Source organism: Atractosteus spatula, chromosome 8 (assembly GCF_055471065.1).
Source record: "Atractosteus spatula isolate fAtrSpa1 chromosome 8, fAtrSpa1.hap1, whole genome shotgun sequence".
Classification (NCBI taxonomy): Eukaryota; Metazoa; Chordata; class Actinopteri; order Semionotiformes; family Lepisosteidae; genus Atractosteus; species Atractosteus spatula.
The window spans coordinates 33,951,361-33,970,889 of NC_142713.1; the positions used below are offsets into that span (position 1 = coordinate 33,951,361).

Consider the following 19,529-nt stretch of genomic DNA (forward strand, 5'->3'; position numbering starts at 1 on the left):
CAACTGGTCTATGACTGCTTGGCTTTGTCAGCCTTTTTGTAAACAGGTGCTGCATTAGTAATTTTTCAGTCAACAGGTATTACCCCTGCCTCCAATGAGTATGGAAATAGTTTTGTTAAAGGTCTATGAATAACAGCTCTTGTTTCCTTAAGTACAATTAGCAGATAACCTTCTGGCCCTGAAGGTTTGTTTACCTTCTTCAAATACCTATAATACTTCTGTCTATTCTGTTCCAATACCATTTAATAAACTACAGAACTTTGTTCTTGCTCAGCCAAAAGCGTAGTGCCAATTTCTTCCTTAACAGACACCTGAGTGAAATATTAATTAAATACATCAGCCATTTTACATTTATTCTCTAACGTTTCCCATTATCTCTGAGACCTACATCACATAAAGTGTTACATCACATAAAGGGGCTTTGTTCTCAGCTGACCTGCCCAAAGGAAAAAAACATTCAGGTCTATTAAGGAAAAAGTTCAGAGCACAAGACCATGTCACCTCTGTTCATTAGCACAACATGGATTTAAATGTTTTAAAGGCTGGCAGGGAAACTGTGAGGGAATGTTTGCAGTTAATTAACTGAGTATTTAAACTAACAAAAATTTAACTTATTTGTTCAGAAAACAAAGAGAAAAAGATGATCACCCCCTTTCTTTACTTCTTGAGACTGTTCGGCCCATCTAGTTAATTTGCTTTCCAGTAGCTGACCGAGCAGGCAATCTCTTCAAGCCAAGAATTAGCTTTGACAATGTGGGCAGATTGCATGTTACAGGCTCCCACAAGCCTTTTTGTAAAGAACTGCCTCCCGTCTCAGTTTTAAATGCAGTTCTATGTAGTTTTCTTCTGTGTTTACTTTCAGTATCAACAGATGAAACACAGATGTCTATTTGGTCAGGCACAAGGTTAACTTTGGAATGCCTTTAGGATTTCAGTAGTTCACTCAGATCCCTTTAAGTTTTCTGTATGGACCTAAAAAAAACAGTTATTTTAGTCTGTCAGTGCAAGACATTCTTTTGAGCCCAATAATGTACCTGGTAGCTCTTCTCTTAACTGATCCTAGAGCAACAAAATCTGGTTTCTATGATGGTGACCAAAATTGTACTTGATATTCTAAAGATGTTACTAATGCATTCTATAATTTTAACATAACATTTCTTAAATTCTGCACTCTAAATGATATATTCCAACATTGTTTGCCATTTTTATTGCTTCACAACCCTGTCTAGAAAGCAAGAACAATGTCAACAAAAAACGTAAGATTTTCGTAAGTAGCTGCTTCAAACTCTGCATTTCCCATCTTACATTTAAATGTTTCTGGCTCTTCACTCTCATAGAAATTCCCATAAGGATGAAGCCTGTGCTGCACCTTTCATTTTCTTTTGACAACAGCACCACATTCCTGGCTACAAGTTCCAAACGCTCCCTAAACATTTTATCTCGTGTTCATAGACACCTGAATTTAGAGGCTGCCAATGAAAATGTACTTAAAAGTTTCCTGAACCACCACGAGCCACGCTTCTCAGCATGAGAACAACATTGGCATAGTCAACCAAACACCCACCTCATCCACAGTGAACGTGCATGAGAAAGACAGTGCTAATTAATCCCTCTGCCAACGCAGGCCTAAGAAGCAATGACACGGTGCTGTGTGTGGCAGACATCAGCTACAGGGAAAGACAAGAACTGATCATTGACATGCACTCAACGGCACAGAACTAGTATTTATAACATCTGAAGCACATATTGCATTTTTAAATTTTATGACATATTTATAGATCGTTTAGAAATTGGTTTGTGACATTTAACTGAAGCTTTAACTGAAAACATTGTATAATATACTGAGGCCTATATAAGCTGCTGTAAAAATGCCTGATGGATTTATCTCAAACACTGACTGTTCAGCCTTCACCACAAACATCAGTCTGTAATATTCACTTCAACTCCATCACATTATTTTTATTTGATATGCCTAGAAATGATTTTCTGTTATCTATGCTAAAACTGTTTAAAATACTTCTTGTAGAGCAGCATTTTTAGAAAGAAGAAATATTTCCCATGTACGTCATATAATTTTACAACAGCAGAAAGGAGCACAGTCAGAGCAAATAATGACAAGGTGAATATGGCCAATTGCCAAAATGAAAGAGGGGGTTATTCAACTGTTTCACTTGGAACTGAAAAAAAGGTCTAAGGAGCTTGTAAAGATGACCCTGGCCTGAGAGATGAATAACTTCAAAGATAGTGTTAATTAATAATCACAGGTTTCTACTGTGTTGGTATAAAATAGTTATTTACCAGATGAATAAAGTGAAGATTTCTGAATTACTGTGTTGTGTTATTGTACACAATAAAGCTCATTATGTACCATGATGCAGCAATTGACATTTTGAAATCTCGATTCTAGTGAATACATGAAAATGAAAACCAACTTCTGAACAGTGCTACACACTAACTTCTTCTCCCATTTTTCCCTAGTCTTATCAAATGAGCCTTGCCAATTTTTAACAAGACATTCTTACCAAAGAGTCCATCCTATGTTCTGAACTTCCTACTGTTAAGTTTTCAGACTAATGTAAATAAGAAGTTAAGCTTTTAGGCATAATTTGTAATGATATTTTTTTAAAACTAGTTTGGTGAAAGCCTAAAAAGAAGCCCTTCAATGCAATTATTTTGTTTAATGAGTAAAAAACCAATGAACAGTAAAGCTATAATTAACAATTTGCATAATACATTTTTGGAAGTGCCCATCCTTGCCCTTTTAAAATAAAAGTGTGATGTAATTTGCATTTTCATAAGTAGTGGGCAAAATCTTTAAATTCAATAACTTTCTCCGGTGTGTACATGGACTCTCTTCCATGGCAAAACCTGTTTCTCATATAGAACAGTAAAAACTTACTTATTCATACCCACATCTGAAAAAATTATCACCAGTATAAAAAACAGCAACTACATCCACTTTCAAAAGACTGAACATGCAGCTACACTAAAGCTATTTTCATAGTAACTTCATTGTCTCTGTATTTCAGACTTCAGTAAAACATACTGCCAATGCCTTTTAAATGCATTTGATAAGTAGCCATTTTAATGTATACTGAATTTTGGGTTTTATATATGATTAGAGGAAAAAAAAACTAAATGACTGCACAGAAAAATATGAAGGTTTGAGAACTGCTAAAAATCTTACGTGAGGAGCTCTCCTCTGTCTTAGTCTCTGCTTTGTGAGGCTCAAAGCTGTTAGCACTGTCAATGCAGGTCATTCCCTGAGAGAAGCTGCTGAAGTAGAGCAGGCATGAGAACAAGCAGTGCGCTGACCTCAGTTTGTCTCCTGCTCTGTATTCAAGACTTCAGGAACTGCGCTCTACTACAGATAATTAAGCAAGTCACAACTGTTACACTAGCGCAGCCTGCAGGAGTCTCTTCTCCCAAATGCTGGGATACAACTCAAGAAGTTAAAACACGAGTGCAAATCTACAGCCATTGTCAGGAGGAAGTTATTGTAATTTCTGCACTAACAAGACTACACACTGTGCTGCACCTTTATCATTACAGCAAAAGCACTGAAGCATAAAGGCAACTGCATTCAAAGACTAACATTGAATTGTATGTGCAGGCTAAGTGCCAGTCTTGGCAAACTCCTTCTGATCCATTTCCCACTTTAACCAGTGGCATCTTTTTCACTTAATGCTGTTTGCAATACTCAAATGTATTTGAGAGTGTGGTCTGAAAAACATGAATGTGTACACACTAGATATACACACAATACAGAGTGCATGTATAAAAAAAAACTGAAAAATGTCAGGTCAGTATTTCACATATCTGTATTAAATCTTAGTGATATTTATCAAGGAAAGTATTTATATACTTTCTTTCAAATGTGAAAACAAGCATAGAATTAAATAATTTTCATAGTTACAATAACTAAAAACTGGTAAAAACATTGATAAAACATTTATTGTGATATACTGATTAGTATTGTTTCATTTTGTCAATGCAGAATTTAGTGCACTTCAATGATAAAGTTGATACAAACTTTTTATTCTATATATAGATTGTCACGGTGTGATTTGCAATGACTTAACTTGCACTTTGATAAGGTTGGGGCTTAAACTAAACTTGCAGACAGCAAAGGTGCACAAAGATTTTTTAACTAAATTTTAATTAAACGATTTGCAATCTTTCACACTTTTACTTTAAATGGCAGATAGTAGTATTTTCACTGCAATATTGCAAAGGATGAACAATAGGACTCAATATAAATTAATGCTTCATAAGAGCAGGGGGAGGTCTCACAAAACAGCCCTTGAAATAGAACGACTTTGTTCAAATATGTTAATACAAAACTTCTGACAGGGCTGAACTGAAATTAGATTTTTTTCCCCGCTGTTGCTTCAATTGAAATCCTTGTGTTAGTTTGCATTAATACAACAAATACCCCACCTTATGATAAACCTAATCTAATTAATAACAAAGGAATCCAATTCTGAAAGATGTATGCATATTAAATATATCCGTAGATTAACTGGTATGTTATGCTACTACCAAACCAAATAAAGCACATCAACAATTTTTTTTTTACAAAATGTAAGAATTAAATGACTATGTAATCAAAACACTACTTTCAGAACTACATATTCTACTTTTCAGACCATTCATTGGACAATGTGAAATTTCCTTTGTTCTGCTCTGTAGTAATTACTTCTGAACCACCAAAAAGAAACATGGATAATATATTGCCTTTAGCAATGTTAAGGAAGGGAAAAACAGCCAAATGACACTGCTTAGGAAAATGGGGAAGAGGACAAAAAGTCTCCAGATGACAAGAAGTAGTTAACTGCTTATAAATGTAATTTTTGAGAGGGCAAGATTTTCAGTTCTCCATAGGCTGTGTACTCCACAGCACACAGTGTTAAGGCCTTTCAAAAGGGCTTATAATTCATATCATGCTTCTACATTTTTCCCAAAATTGTTTCCTGGGGGTATCATTAAAAAAAGTCTACAGTATGATTTTTTATAAACACTTAACTATTGTGTCCAATAAGTACAAATATTAGTGATGAGGTAACTTAAGGTTAGTTGATAAAAGGTACTGCATTTACTGTAAGCTAAAATCCTTATATTTCCAAATACAACTAAGTATACTAGACTGTACATTTGAACCTTATGGAAGACCCTGTACTAGAACATTTTTTAAATCTCAGAAAATCAGTTTCTCTGAAGACATTAAACCCTATGATGGCTGTGAGAGTAATATACCTTGACCCACAATGAATAGTGTCAAGACTTGTTTATATGAAATTTGTTGGCTATATCTAAATAAGGGAAAAAAACACTTTATACTTTATTGCCAGTCAAAACACCCAAAACAAAGAAAGCAAGTCAGTTCTGACTTGAGTTAATTTTCTCAATTTCTGCTTATTTTCTAGCATGATTTGCTGCAATATTTAAAAACATATTGTATCACCATAACAGTGTTGCAAATTATATGCTCATTTTTCTCACTCCATGACTCATCTCTCTCAGCAGCCAAAGCAGTTGGTGACTATAACTAAAACATTCAACAAGGTGACTGTATATGTTCCTTTCACAGAGCTAAACAAACTGCTCTACTGCCTGGGGAATGTAATAAAAATCCTTTAAGTGCTGTAAAGACATTTTATCTCAACTTGCTACCCATGTGATTTTCCCTCTCAATGTTTTTACTAAGATGTTACTTACACTGCAGTATCAATTGATAAAATCAAGGAAATTGATTACTTTAGGATTCTGTCTGGTTTTTAAGACATCTCATATGGCTCAGAAGATTTTTGTGAGTCTAAAAATGGTACAATTTGATGCAGCTTGTAACTGTCTTCATAACATCAGAAAAGTAGAAGTGATCATTGTGAAACTTTTAAAGAAACATGTTTATTGTCTCCTGTGGATTAATAATAGAGGAAATGAGGGAGGTATGAGCATTTTCACATGCTGAAGTCTACAATATATCCCTGTGTTTGTAAAATGTTAAAAGTCTGGAAAAACAGTAAATGTATATGCTTTAAACAAGTTTATCTCTATCTTTACAAGTTTATCGTTAGTTTCATTGCTAGCACTGTTAGTTTAGCTTATTAACCTTAAGAGCTCAAACTTTTCTTGAAGGATCCCACGACATCTGGTTCAGCTGTATGGCTGGGTAGCTTCTTTCAGACACTCACAATATGTTCTGCAATTAAATCTGCTTTCATCCCTAACTGCACAATGTCCACTTGAGTCCTAAGATACTTTTTCCCTTGGGTCCTAAAATACTTTTTAGGGTTGACTTTAACTCTACTATTGAGACTGGGTCATACGGTATCTTTTTTGGATTATGAATACTTGTATCGAGTCTCCTTACAACCCTCTCCATTCCAAGGTATAAAGAGAGGAATTCCTTTCATTTCAATTTTTGTATAATCATTTATGATCAGGAAGAAACCTTGGAAATAATTCCTTGAATATATTTTCTTTTTCTAAAGCATCCCAACATGGTCCTTTTCATTTAGAAGGGGACAAACTTCATCCATCATTGCAGTACAGCACCCACCTTAACCTTCCTTTGCCCACTTTACAGCAGACCAGGTGGAAAAATGTAGAACTTTTGTGAAGTTTTTTGACTACAGAAGAACGAAGAGGTGTTTAGCAAGAAGACCTGGTTATCTCCCCTACACTTTGGGAAAAAATCTTTAGTGACCAAGTACAGTGGTGTGAAAAAGTGTTTGCCCCCTTCCTGATTTCTTATTTTTTTGCACGTTTGTCACACTGAAATGTTTCAGATCATCAAACAAATTGAAATATTAGACAAATATAACACAAGTAAACACAAAATGCAGTTTTTAAATGAAGGTTTTTATTATTGAGGGAAAAAAAAAATCCAAACCTACATGGCCCTGTGTGAAAAAGTGATTGCCCCCTAAACCTAATAACTGGTTGGGCCACCCTTAGCAGCAACAACTGCAATCAAGCGTTTGCGATAACTGGCAATGAGTCTTTTACAGCGCTGTGGAGGAATTTTGGCCCACTCATCTTTGCAGAATTGTTGTAATTCAGCCACATTGGAGGGTTTTCGAGCCTTAACCGCTTTTTTAAGGTCATGCCACAACATCTCAATCGGATTCAGGTCAGGACTTTGACTAGGCCACTCCAAAGTCTTCATTTTGTTTTTCTTAAGCCATTCAGAGGTGGAATTGCTGGTGTGTTTTGGATCATTGTCCTGCTGCAGAACCCAAGTGCGCTTCAGCTTGAGGTCACGAACAGATGGCCAGACATTCTCCTTCAGGATTTTTTGGTAGACAGCAGAATTCATGGTTCCATTTACCACAGCAAGTCTTCCAGGTCCTGAAGCAGCAAAACAGCCCCAGACCATCACACTACCACCACCATATTTTACTGTTGGTATGATGTTCCTTTTCTGAAATGCTGTGTTTTATGCCAGATGTAATGGGACACACACCTTCCAAAAAGTTCAACTTTTGTCTCGTCAGTCCACAGAGTATTTTCCCAAAAGTCTTGGGGATCATCAAGATGTTTTCTGGCAAAACTGAGACGAGCCTTTATGTTCTTTTTGCTCAGCAGTGGTTTTCGTCTCGGAACTCTTCCATGCAGGCCATTTTTGCCCAGTCTCTTTCTTATGGTGGAGTCATGAACACTGACCTTAACTGAGGCAAGTGAAGCCTGCAGTTCTTTGGATGTTGTTGTGGGGTTTTTTCTGACCTCTTGGATGAGTCGTCGCTGCGCTCTTGGGGTAATTTTGGTCGGCCGGCCACTCCTGGGAAGGTTCACCACTGTTCCATGTTTTGGCCATTTGTGGATAATGGCTCTCACTGTGGTTCGCTGGAGTCCCAAAGCTTTAGAAATGGCTTTATAACCTTTTCCAGACTGATAAATCTCAATTACTCTGTTTCTCATTTGTTCCTGCATTTGTTTGGATCGCAGCATGATGTCTAGCTTTTGAGGATCTTTTGGTCTACTTCACTTTGTCAGGCAGGTCCTATTTAAATGATTTCTTGATTGAGAACAGGTGTGGCAGTAATCAGGCCTGGGTGTGGCTAGAGAAATTGAACTCAGCTTTCCAAAGATGTGATAAACCACAGTTGATTTATGTTTTAACAGGGGGGGCAATCACTTTTTCACACAGGGCCATGTAGGTTTGGATTTTTTTTTCCCTTAATAATAAAAACCTTCATTTAAAAACTGCATTTTGTGTTTACTTGTCTTATCTTTGTCTAATATTTCAATTTGTTTGATGATCTGAAACATTTCAGTGTGACAAACATGCAAAAAAATAAGAAATCAGGAAGGGGGCAAACACTTTTTCACAACACTGTAGTTAGGAGCTCAGTGTAACATCTCTTCCGCTTATGGCACCTCTTCCAGCAGAGCGACTTCATCACCACACTGGGACATTGGTTTGGAAATTCTGATTCATAGGGAAAAGTGCCACCTACTGGTCCACCAGTACCAATTACAGCAGCCGCGTGGGTTTCCTTGAAGCTACCCCATCTAAGCATTAACCAGAGCCAGCCTCGCTTACCTTCTGAAATCTGATAACATGAAGCTACAAGGTGGTAATGCTGCTCGTCGCCTCGAGCCACTATTACTGTTATCAGATCGATAGAGTGTGAACATTTACCTTCCAAACGATGGTGTAGTGATGAAGTTTTTGTCATTGTTTCTCTCCAGAATTAATATTCCAGGCAGCCAAAACCAGCTATGTAAACAAGACAGTAGCATTAAAACTAAAATGTATACAGACCTTTTCAAAGTGGAAGAAAGGTCCACAGAGAAAAAAAGAAGATATTTTACTTTATGAGTGCTTTACTAATATCATTGGGCAAATTACAGAACAATATCATTGGACAGATTACATCTTTTTTTGGCAGAGGTTAACATTTTTTAGGTGTTCAAAAGTTGCTAATATAACAGAAATGAAAAGAAAAATTAAAGGACTGACAACACATGGGGACATCCATCTACCAATTTTCAGGGTCCACTATATGTTTAGTCGGTCATGCTGTGGTCCAGAGTCTAACAACAGCAATAGGGTGCAAAGTGGAACATCATGGAAGAAGGGCACATCACTGGGCACTCTAACACATATGCAGCAATTAAAGATGCCACTTAACTTGGACAGCATATGTAAAACCATTACTTTAAGAAACCACAATACCAGTGCTTTATATCAAGATACACTGAATTGGTCACTTTTCAATACATAAGCTGTTTGTAGACCACTTACCCAGGATCCCAGTCTGTCTAAATGAAAGATACTTGCTCTATCAACAAATAAACTTATAAGTTTCATATTATAATAGTATAATATGAGTCAGGTGTGGTATGATACAGTGTGGAAAAAATAGTCCAGCTGGACATCTCATAAACTACTATCAGAAGGGCCCAAATAATATTTGGAATGCTATTAAAATGCAGCTAATTAGTTGATTTCTAAAAAAAAAAATTGGTATTACAGATTTATGTGAAAACATGCCATGTCAATCAATATTTCTATAGCTCATTTTAAAAGATTAATCTTAAAACATTAAAGCCCAACCACAAGTGGAAACAGGCCATAAAAATCCAAAGAATTTTCACATCTGTAGTTTAAATACCAATAGTTCTCCTCACAAGGAACAGGCCTAGTTTCATGAATTAAAAAAACGTATTTGAATTGTAATTACACTTTAATTTCACTTAAATAATAATCCATCTAAAGATACTGTTAGAAGTTTGTTTTTTCTAGGCTATGGACAAAATAAACGAAACAAAAACATCTGCATACTAAAATTGAACATGTGGTTTATTATCTCTACTTCATATAAACGGACACTGTAAAAGACTATGAAGAAGGCTTTGCTGGCTGGCTCGTGTAGGGAGGACTTGGTTATTTTTCTTTCGTGCTCTGTGTGTAACCAGAAGAATCCCACCTTCACCACAGCTTTCTGCAAAACCAAGACGGCTGTAGCCCATTGACGGTGACCTCTGACCTACTATCCCAGCTATATGCAGCGCACTTACCGACCAGCCTATGCATCTGCGTTAGAGGGTCAACTGGCAGAAGAGATGCCAAGTGCAGAAGCTGGATTCCAATAATCAGGCCATGTTCCTGAGTGGGAACTTCAGCACAGCTCAGCAGAGCTCAGCACAGTAAAGTGGCACAGCAGATGCAAGCAGTCTGGATAGGTTAAATTAAGGTATTGCCTCAAAGTCACCATCTCTTCCTGTCATGCCAACATTAACACAGAAGAACTACAAAAGCTACTTTTTATAAAGAATCACCAGGGATGCCCATTACAATCAAGCAAACTGTTTGAAATCTGCAGCCCTTAAAGGATTTGTACATTTAGGATCCGGTTCAACAGAAGCTTGCCTTCTTAACAGAATCCCTTTATTCTGGGGGGTGATTATGGGAGAAATAACACTGGGAAATGCAATCTGTGATTTCTGTTCTGATGTAAAATCATGCTGCACTGAGCAGAGAATGTCAAAGTTAACTCAAAGCTGAAGTTAATCTACAGATTTTTTCAAATGTTTTTCAGAATTGTGTGACGAGGCAAGAATCCTGGGCTTTCTGAAAATGTTTAAGTCCAGTGCAGATTTCACATTATAAAAAGAAGAACAATCAGCTAAACATGCCATAGTGTTGAACTCAAGCAGAAGCTGGAAGCTAACAGAACACTGTCTATATAGTTCTCACACAAGTCCCCTACAATCCAATAATAAGTCTGTGTACTTCCCAATCAACTCAGCCACCAGCAACACACTTATAAAGCCAAGCTGAGTAGGCTTAACGTGTGTGGTAAGGGCTATAATTAATTGCACTGTGCCACCATAAAACGGGTCAAGTTTATGAAGAAAAATGATGCAGGTATCTATATAAAGGACAATGAATCCACAGCTGGAGACTATTTTAAATTAGGTTTTGGGAAGTTTTCTATACATAATCTTCTCAACAAAGTCAAGTTCTTCATTGCTCGTATGAAAAATACTGCAACACATTCCAGAAGATCTTTTGCCACACTGCATGCCTGGTCCTCAGGCCACCTGAACTAATGAGCTACCAAAGGCAGGCTATATTCATTGGTTATGATATCTTGTAGTTAACCTACATCCAAAACATTGTCACTCCTAATGATTATCATGCATTTATTTAAAAACTATCATACATTTATTAAAAAGTGTGTGTTCTTAACCTGGTATCTCAGCATTACAAGTTTTTTTTTACATTTATAAAGGATACTATAGCCCAGTGCATAGGACTTTCACAGATTCTAAATTTCAAAGGCTTGTCATTCAGCAAATAGGGAAGTTACTCGTCACACTCCCTGAAAGTAAAACTATTAGTTCAATGGAAACACAGTCTGTGTCTGATTTGCTGAAAATATCACAAGCAAAACGACATCCTCTTTGTTCTTGACTGTGGGTACAGAAGAGGCACTCACTATATAATCATCTGCAGTAGCAAAGGACAGATTTACAATAACAAATATTGTGAAAGTTTTGGCAAGACTTCACGACCTTGCTAAATCTTGTTCAAAACACATGGTCCTACAAGTCAAAGTATCTGCACTTTATACCGATCATTTCTGTAAATCAGCAGAAGGTTACTGGACATTTCTTGAACATGCAGAACATATTTGTGCAAAAACAAAATGTGCAAAACTTCATAATATTAAGGTACAATCACCTAAAATATCCCTCTAAATTACTTATGTGAAACATTGTGCATTCTAAAAGATATGGATTATATTGACCATTATCACAAGCACATTGCCACAAATGGTAATAGACACATACATTTGTGCTGTGCAAGCATTTGTCTCTCACAGATTTTAACGGTGTATACCTGTGTCGGGAAGTCTTTACAGCTTTATATCATAGAAAGACTATTTGCACATACAAACTACAAAAGATGCTTACAGCAGTTGAAATGTATTACAAGACTAGAAAAATGGAACAAATAATGAACGACTATACAAAATAAGAAATGTGACAATTAAGTCAACACTGCTATTTGCACTTAATAAGGAAAAACATGCTTACACATAATATTCAACTCAAAACTTTTAACAGCAGTTATAAAAACAAGACTGATCTTCTGCAAGAGGGTCACATAATTTTTTTTCCCATTAGGTTTGCACAAACTTTTATTTTCAAAAGGTGTTGCAAAAGGCTCATGACTGTATACAGTATGAGCAAGTAATTCATAGAACCACAAGCACAAAAAGCTTTTATCTTGAAAGACCTTGTGTAAAACATAAATAAACCACCTCCACAAACATTAAGTAGGACAGGCTGACCATGTGCATGACCATAAGTACTTTGATTTATAATGCACGTTTCATGGCGATTCTAAAATTACTGCCTAAAAGGTTTGAAAAGGGAAACGCGCAAAAACACTTCAAAAGAAGCCTCGTCTTAACTCATCTCCTGCTAGTTTATATAACAGAGGACTGTCTGTGGTGACAAAAGAACAACAAAATGACTCTGCATACAGTTAGATTTGCTCTTCTTTGTGAAGTGTGTTTTTATTAAATGTTTTTGGAAAGCTGGACACAGGTAAATGAGTTTCTGCTACACCAATGCTCGATGCACCATCATAATCTGTGGGACCAACCCTGAGACTAGCCTGCGGTGCTGGTGGGAGATACTGTTTAAAGGGCAAAAGTGCTGCCAGCAGTTACTGCCTACTTGTATTCAGTAATCACACTGATAGACTGGGGGTTTGCATGAATATTGACACTTTCAGCAATAATTTGTCTGATTTACAGATGCAAACACTTTGTACAGCACTACGTTAAAAAAATGTCCTTTAAAAAAAACGAGTGCCAGCCTTTTTCGTTTGTGGATTTTGATTCAATTGCTGTCGCTTCACTGAAGTTGTGTATGAATCATGGCAATATTTGCTACAACTGCTAAATTGTCTTGTTTTTGAAGTGCAAATAGTCTTAAATGCTAATATGACAACAAACTAAAATACATTAGTTGCATTAACAATATAACCTCTACAAGGCACATTCAGCATATTCATGTGTAAAAAATTCAAACACTCCAACAGTAGCAAGAGTTTTGATTAATCATGAGCCATTCTGCACTCTACAACAAAATTGCTTTCCTTGCCATTTAGTACTTTTGGTAACTAAATTGGAAATGTTCGATAAAGCACCTGGACTCCTACTTTCTTGCCTGTTGCCCGAGGTATGACTCATGGGGATCCTTTACAATAAAAAGTGATCTTTAAAGATAAAGCACTTAATCGGGCTTCGAGGCTTAGCAGTAGACTCTTTACTTAGGTACATTCCTCTTTCACAAAATCTTTTATTCAGAAATATATGAGGCTTCCCATATTCAGTGAATTTAAAATCACTGGCATGACCACATCAGCAAACTCAAGGAAACTCTGGTGCGTTTTTATTCCTATTCAGAACCAATAAAATGAACGTCAGACAGGTCTAAGCTGCCTTCAACTGCGACTCTCTTAAGAATTTCAGCCTGAAACATTTCTGCGTGTTTTTGTTGTTTACAATCTTAACACACACCTGCAACATGCAGGATACGTTTCATTGTAAAAAAAAAACAGCTTTGAAACGGCTCCTTCCTCGGGCACTCGTTCAGCCCGAAATGCTTCAGTAACAGTAGAACCCACAAGTAACAAAGTGCTGCAAACAAAGAGTCGGAATGCCACCCTTAAATGCTGCACCTGCCTGACAGCCTCATGCAAAACTATTCAAATCCAGGAGGCAGGAGAGCACAGCCAGATTAAAATCTTAATTTTTTTATCGTAGTTGAAAATAGTTTGACTTTGTACACACTCACATATGTTCATACACACTGAAAATGTATAAAAAGGAGAAATTAAAGGTACATCTTTTAAAGTAACAACATGAAATACAAGGCCGGTGCTGCCTTAATTTTTTTTAAATGCAAAATGAGTACATCAACCATTTGAAACCAAACCATTATTGGACAACCTTTGCTATGCAATTTGAGCTGTAGCAGGATTATGATAATTTGGCTCTTGGGTGCAGGATTAAGAATGTACAAAGTAGGCAAACATAAGATCTGATCACAAACCATCACGTATTGCCAGTCTGCTTTCTAGTAAGGTCAGGGGACCAAACCCCTAACTGCTGTTGTATCAAAACTGCAGTTTTGGTAATGGTGGGTTAACACATTTGATTTAAAATCAGTGGCAAAATTTACTGTCATTGGACACCTTTAAAAACATTCTAGCTTTGAAAAAGCATTTTATCATTACTCAATTTTCCACAAGAATGAACTGCAAATGAGAATCAGAGTGTAACATGCTTGCATTGAACACAAACTTCCTTAGATATCAAGCTTGCAGCACACGGGTATAATCGCCTCCAAAAGACTTCAGAAAATTAGAATTCTTTTAAAAAAGGGTAGAAAGGACTTCCCAGTATGTCCTGTTTTACTGATACCAGTTAAAGTGACAGAGGATGAAAGCAACTAAAGCAACTAACTAAAGCACAAAAAAGTCTGCATTAAATAGTAACCAGGCCAGATGGAGGGGGAAGAGTAAAACACATGCCAAAAAACAGATTAAAGTTATAATATTTCAGCCAATATCACATTTTTAGCCAGATTTGAATGGAAAATAAACCATACATGGTAGGTTCATAAAAATAAGCCACATATTCTTATGATTATTTTTCTGAAAGACACCCTATCATCTTAGCTTCACATCTTCATATATTGATACACATTAAATGCACATTTTACCAGTATAAACACAGGGCCTGCTCAAACACTTGATGCTTTTCAAATTTATTTTAAACTGTGCTCTTCATTTCTTTCAGCAATTCAGAGTGTCTAATGATGGATGTAACTGCAAATGCAAATAGCTCCCAAGATGTTCTGGCTTGTGCTGAAGACAGCAATGAAGTTAAACCAGGCAGTGATTTTGTAGCTGTGATCTCCCACAGTTTAACTTCTCCAGTTTAGGTTAGATGAAAAATTGCAAGAGCACCAATGTTTACCACAGGAATTGAAGGGGCACATAAACAACACCAATGAATTTTAGGCAAGGGGGTCTATGCTGTTCATGCATAAATATAATCAAAACAGTGTGTAGTGTACTATTATTAACCTCATTATTAATCTCACAGTACCCTGGCATGGACTAGAGACCAGGAATGGTTTGAACATTTGATCTCTTATAGTCCTTCATATCTAACGTGAACCATGTAGTAAATAACTGCATAGTCTCTTAGTTTCTCAACAAGGAGCTCAAACCAAGACAGACTTTTCGCAAACATCACAAAATTAATCTAATTAGACATGCATGTCTTTGATATGTTGCGGCTGGACACACAACACTGTATCCATCAAACATAAAATAGATTTCTGGAAATGGGATTTCTTGTTAATAACTAAAATAACTAAAAACTAAAAATCATATATTCTTACACAAAATAATCTAACTGAAAATTAAGAAGTTTTAAAAAGTGTAAACCAGACCTCTGAGGCAACTGATAATCTGTATAAAATCACAAAAAATGGTGACAAATCTATTTTAATCTATGCCATTATTTCCAGAATTACAAATACAGTGCAAAATGGGAGAAGACCTGTTGTTGGAAATTGGATTAATAAAATAAAAAAGCTACATACATACAGCTTGCTAATGGCAGGTTACAGAGTGCAGTGAGAAACAAGATAACCCCAACACATTACGCTGAGACTGACAGTCTCTACTGCACAAGTCAGCTGAGGTTAGCCATCATACTGGTGAAGCCCGCTCTTTGAGTTTGGTCACTAAGGGCACAGGAAAATGTACCTGAAGGGTAGAGAGGTTTCCACAAGGAGAAAGTCATTATCCTTGAGCAGCCTTGTCAGTGACAACAGTTTGAAATGCTGCAATTTAAATCAAAAACTTCATCTTCTTGATTGAATACAATTACTAAAAATCAAGGAGCACAAAGGTTTAAAGACAAACTACAGCAATTCACTGCTCGCAGAGACTCATCCCCATGTTCTGAACTTTCCTGTTTTTTTTTTTCATTTTTTAGCATCTTATTTCACATTCAGAAGAACCACTAACACGTGCCATCTCTGTGCGTTTCAACAAATTAACAGTGGGCACAACTGAGTGCTGTTTGATAGCTGTGCATGGATAAGTCATAACACCACTTCTAATGTTCTGGCTGTTAATCTTATGCACTGGTATTTACTACAAGCACTGTGCAAACGCATGAACACATGGTCATTCTGTGCCACTGCAACTCAACTAAACCCAGAACAAGCTGGGTGAAAAATGCAGGCAAGACATTTTGGAGGGAAAATCTGTCAGAGCCAACATATGCAGCACACTCTAAAGCTCCAGGGCTGGCTGTGAGTGATGGAATGAAACAGGGTTTTAAGGACAACTCCAATCAATAGGGCTCGTCTGCATACTATCAAGTTCGTATTGCACATGTTGTACAGAAGCTAGTTTCATGAAGGCACAAGTCTCCTTTTCACAACAAGTCAAGGTTACCATTCTTGCATTTACAGATATTATAGTGCTTGCTTCTTTGACTATAGCAGAAAACCCAAAACATATATTGTCCCCCTTAAGACCTACACCAAGTACAAGCCAATACCTCTGAAATTGACAGCAAAACAGTGCAGCTGAAAAAAAGCCATAAACCTCAAGACTACCGCCATACACAAGACCTAAATTGATATTTTAATATATGTGCTTCAGAAATATAAGATAATCAAGGAGCTTACGCATCTTATACGAAAAAGAATAAACTCATTGAGAATGAAAACTACCTTTCACTTGTTTCACAGTAGGGTAAGTCAACTCCTGATACATTCACTTGAGCTCTAATAATGTAGCCTTCTCACCCAGCAAAGTTTTGTCTTCTGTGCACCCCCGAAATAAGGAGTTAAAATGTTTCTATATTGTTTTCTTTTATATTTTATGACACATGTCCTATAAAAGCACCATCAAGCCCTAGTTTGTCAAAATAAACGGTTAAAGCAGTTAAAATTGGTTAAAAAAAACTTGTGTACTTCAAAATGGGGATTTGCAAAATAAAAAATAGATCTAAAAGTGAGCAAGATTTAAAGAAGAATTTTCCTGCTGCAGAACCCACAGAACTCATGCATGACTATATTTGTGAAACCTTCTAAGGAGTTCAAGACATAAGTGCACTTGTTCAAGATGTAAGCAATCTGAAAATGACAGGAGCCCCGAGTGCTAAGCTTCGTTGCATCTGTAGATGTTATGCCTAGCAGATATCCCAAATCTCTCAAATGTGGAATTTCTTCAAATGGGATATTGTATACACACGTGGCTTCCCAAGGCAGTCAACTTAAAACAAACAGGGTCACAAAAGTCTCGGGTTATCTCTTGGTCATTCCCTCCAACACGAATCAAATCCTGTAAACATACACCGCATGCATCTGTTTTAAATAAGGCTGCATTTCACAGAATATTTCAAGAAAGAAAAACTTACCGAAGGTAATACTGTTTTAAAACAAAAGCAGCGTTGGAGCAACTCCTTGGAAAATTAAAGTCCTCGACAAGTTCAGACCACTGATTTTTGTCAGAAACCTACAATAAAAAGTCAAGTGTTTTAATTAAATTCACTTCAACAAGCACGCTTTGAGTATCTAAAAGCCCCACAATAACGTCAATAACAAAACTTTTGAGTATCAAAACACCGCAGTGTTACAGTATTAATTGTCAGCAAGCTATCCAATGTATTTTGTTTACAATTTTGTATTATTTTCCCATATGAAACAATGGACCTCCCCCTCCCCCCGTTACTCTGAAATGTCAACTAAAAAGCGGTCCAGACTCTCGGTGACACTTCGAGACCGCTCTGATGCGATCGATACCTCCAATAACGGTCTGTCATGATTTTGGGACGTTTTTACATTTCTATGGGTATTCAATAAATATAGGCCTGTCTGAGGCCTACATTTTGTCTTCAGCCATGAAGCCTAAGATGGCTATGGCTCATGGCTGGCTTCTTTGTGATTTTTCTGCTTAAAATCGAGGCAGGAGAGCCGTTCCCCGCGGCGAGGAGCATTTCCTAGCCCATGCTCTGTGCCGATTATCGATGTTAAACATGCCCGCTAATTTTGAGTTGCACTAAAACTGCACTCAGACTCCGTGCAAGCGGAGCAGCTGAGAGACTGACTCTCAATGCAAACCCAGCACTCTCGCACAGACACACAACACAGCACTACACTCACAGGACCAGCGCAAGGCCATCGTCAAACCCGTCTTTACCACCGCCGATTCAGAGCCAGCCAAACACCTTGCAGGAGCCCAGCCGCTTCTCCACGAGTTTCCTAGCGGACCCGGGCAGTTATATCGTGAGCTGAGAGTGGGAAATGCGAATATAAACTTCCACTCACCTTAGCAAATCCACCTAAAGTAGTGACTCGGGTGTACAGAGCATTAAGATCCAGCTCTTTCCCACCCACGATTGGGATCTTCTTAAACGGTGAGCTACAAGGGAAAAGCGTGAAATTAATACAGGATTGCCTTTCCGCGAGCCCCCGGCTATGTTTATTTGTCGTTAAACGTGTTTTTAAAGTTATATTTTTAGGTTTAAAAGCCGCCCCCTTCTCACCCTCTGCTTTGGTGAAACTGCCGCAGCTCGTCCAGGAAAGCCAGTCCTTTCCTTCGCTGATCAGGTTGATTTTTCCCCGTCGAATTTGCCATTTTAAAAATATTAAAAAACAGTTAAAACCCCACTCATTCGCTTCCTAAGATACCAAGGATCCCATACTCCGCCGGCGCTCAGTCATTGACGAGAAAGCTGAGTGTTTTAAAAAGTTAAAGAAATAAGAGCGAGAAGAGTGATAATAATGTGTATGCACACAGAGAAAACAAGACCCGATTTAGCCTACTATAACTTCCAGCAAGCAATCCGAATTACGACCGATTCTGACGGCAAACTAAAATTGACATTGTTCTGTATAGTAAATGAATTGTTTTGGTTGCTATTGTGTTCGTTTTGGAGTGGTTTGACAGTGTGTTACAGACGCGGCTCCATGCAATCTCACACACACTGTATAAGCGGCAGCGGGATCCAGTTCTCAGACAAAAAGATCCTGAGGCCGAGAGCTCCGAGCGTCGCGCAGCGCCCTCTAGCAGCCAGCTCGGCACTGCACTACCCAGAGCGGTTACCAGAACAATAGACAGTGTTTTCTGCTTAGGGCTCATCGGAAACTTCCTAAACCCGTTAAAACAGAAGGCCGTGTTAAATGTTGGTGGGGGGATGGGACGCCTTTCTTTTTTTCTCTCCTCCGTGAAACTTGCTACAGGTAGTTACATAAAAACCTTGAATCGACATTCTTAAGTCAGCATCAGCCAAAAATAACATATTGAGTACTTTGCGGACTCCACAATACACATTTCACTGAAATCTGTTCGTTTTTGCTCAGCTTTCATTTTCTGGTTATCTGCATAGAAGTTGAACACTGACATACTAATACAGCTTTTAACCAGTGAAAATTAGGAGTCCTTGGGTTAATGTTAATATTAA

General features: G+C 37.4%; 1 protein-coding gene across 1 annotated transcript in view; it reads right to left on the reverse strand.

Annotated features, from left to right (window-relative positions):
- arid2 (AT-rich interaction domain 2) overlaps positions 1-19,153 on the reverse strand; it is an 81,844-nt gene extending 62,691 nt beyond the window's left edge. The window contains exons 1-3 of the mRNA XM_088923050.1: positions 18,612-19,153; positions 18,394-18,487; positions 17,484-17,581 (exon numbers count right to left, since the gene is read on the reverse strand). Of these exons, the coding sequence (XP_088779176.1) occupies positions 17,484-17,581; positions 18,394-18,487; positions 18,612-18,703 (284 nt within the window). The 5' untranslated portion in view covers positions 18,704-19,153. The remainder of the gene's footprint in view (positions 1-17,483; positions 17,582-18,393; positions 18,488-18,611) is intronic.
- Positions 19,154-19,529: the final 376 nt, after the last annotated feature.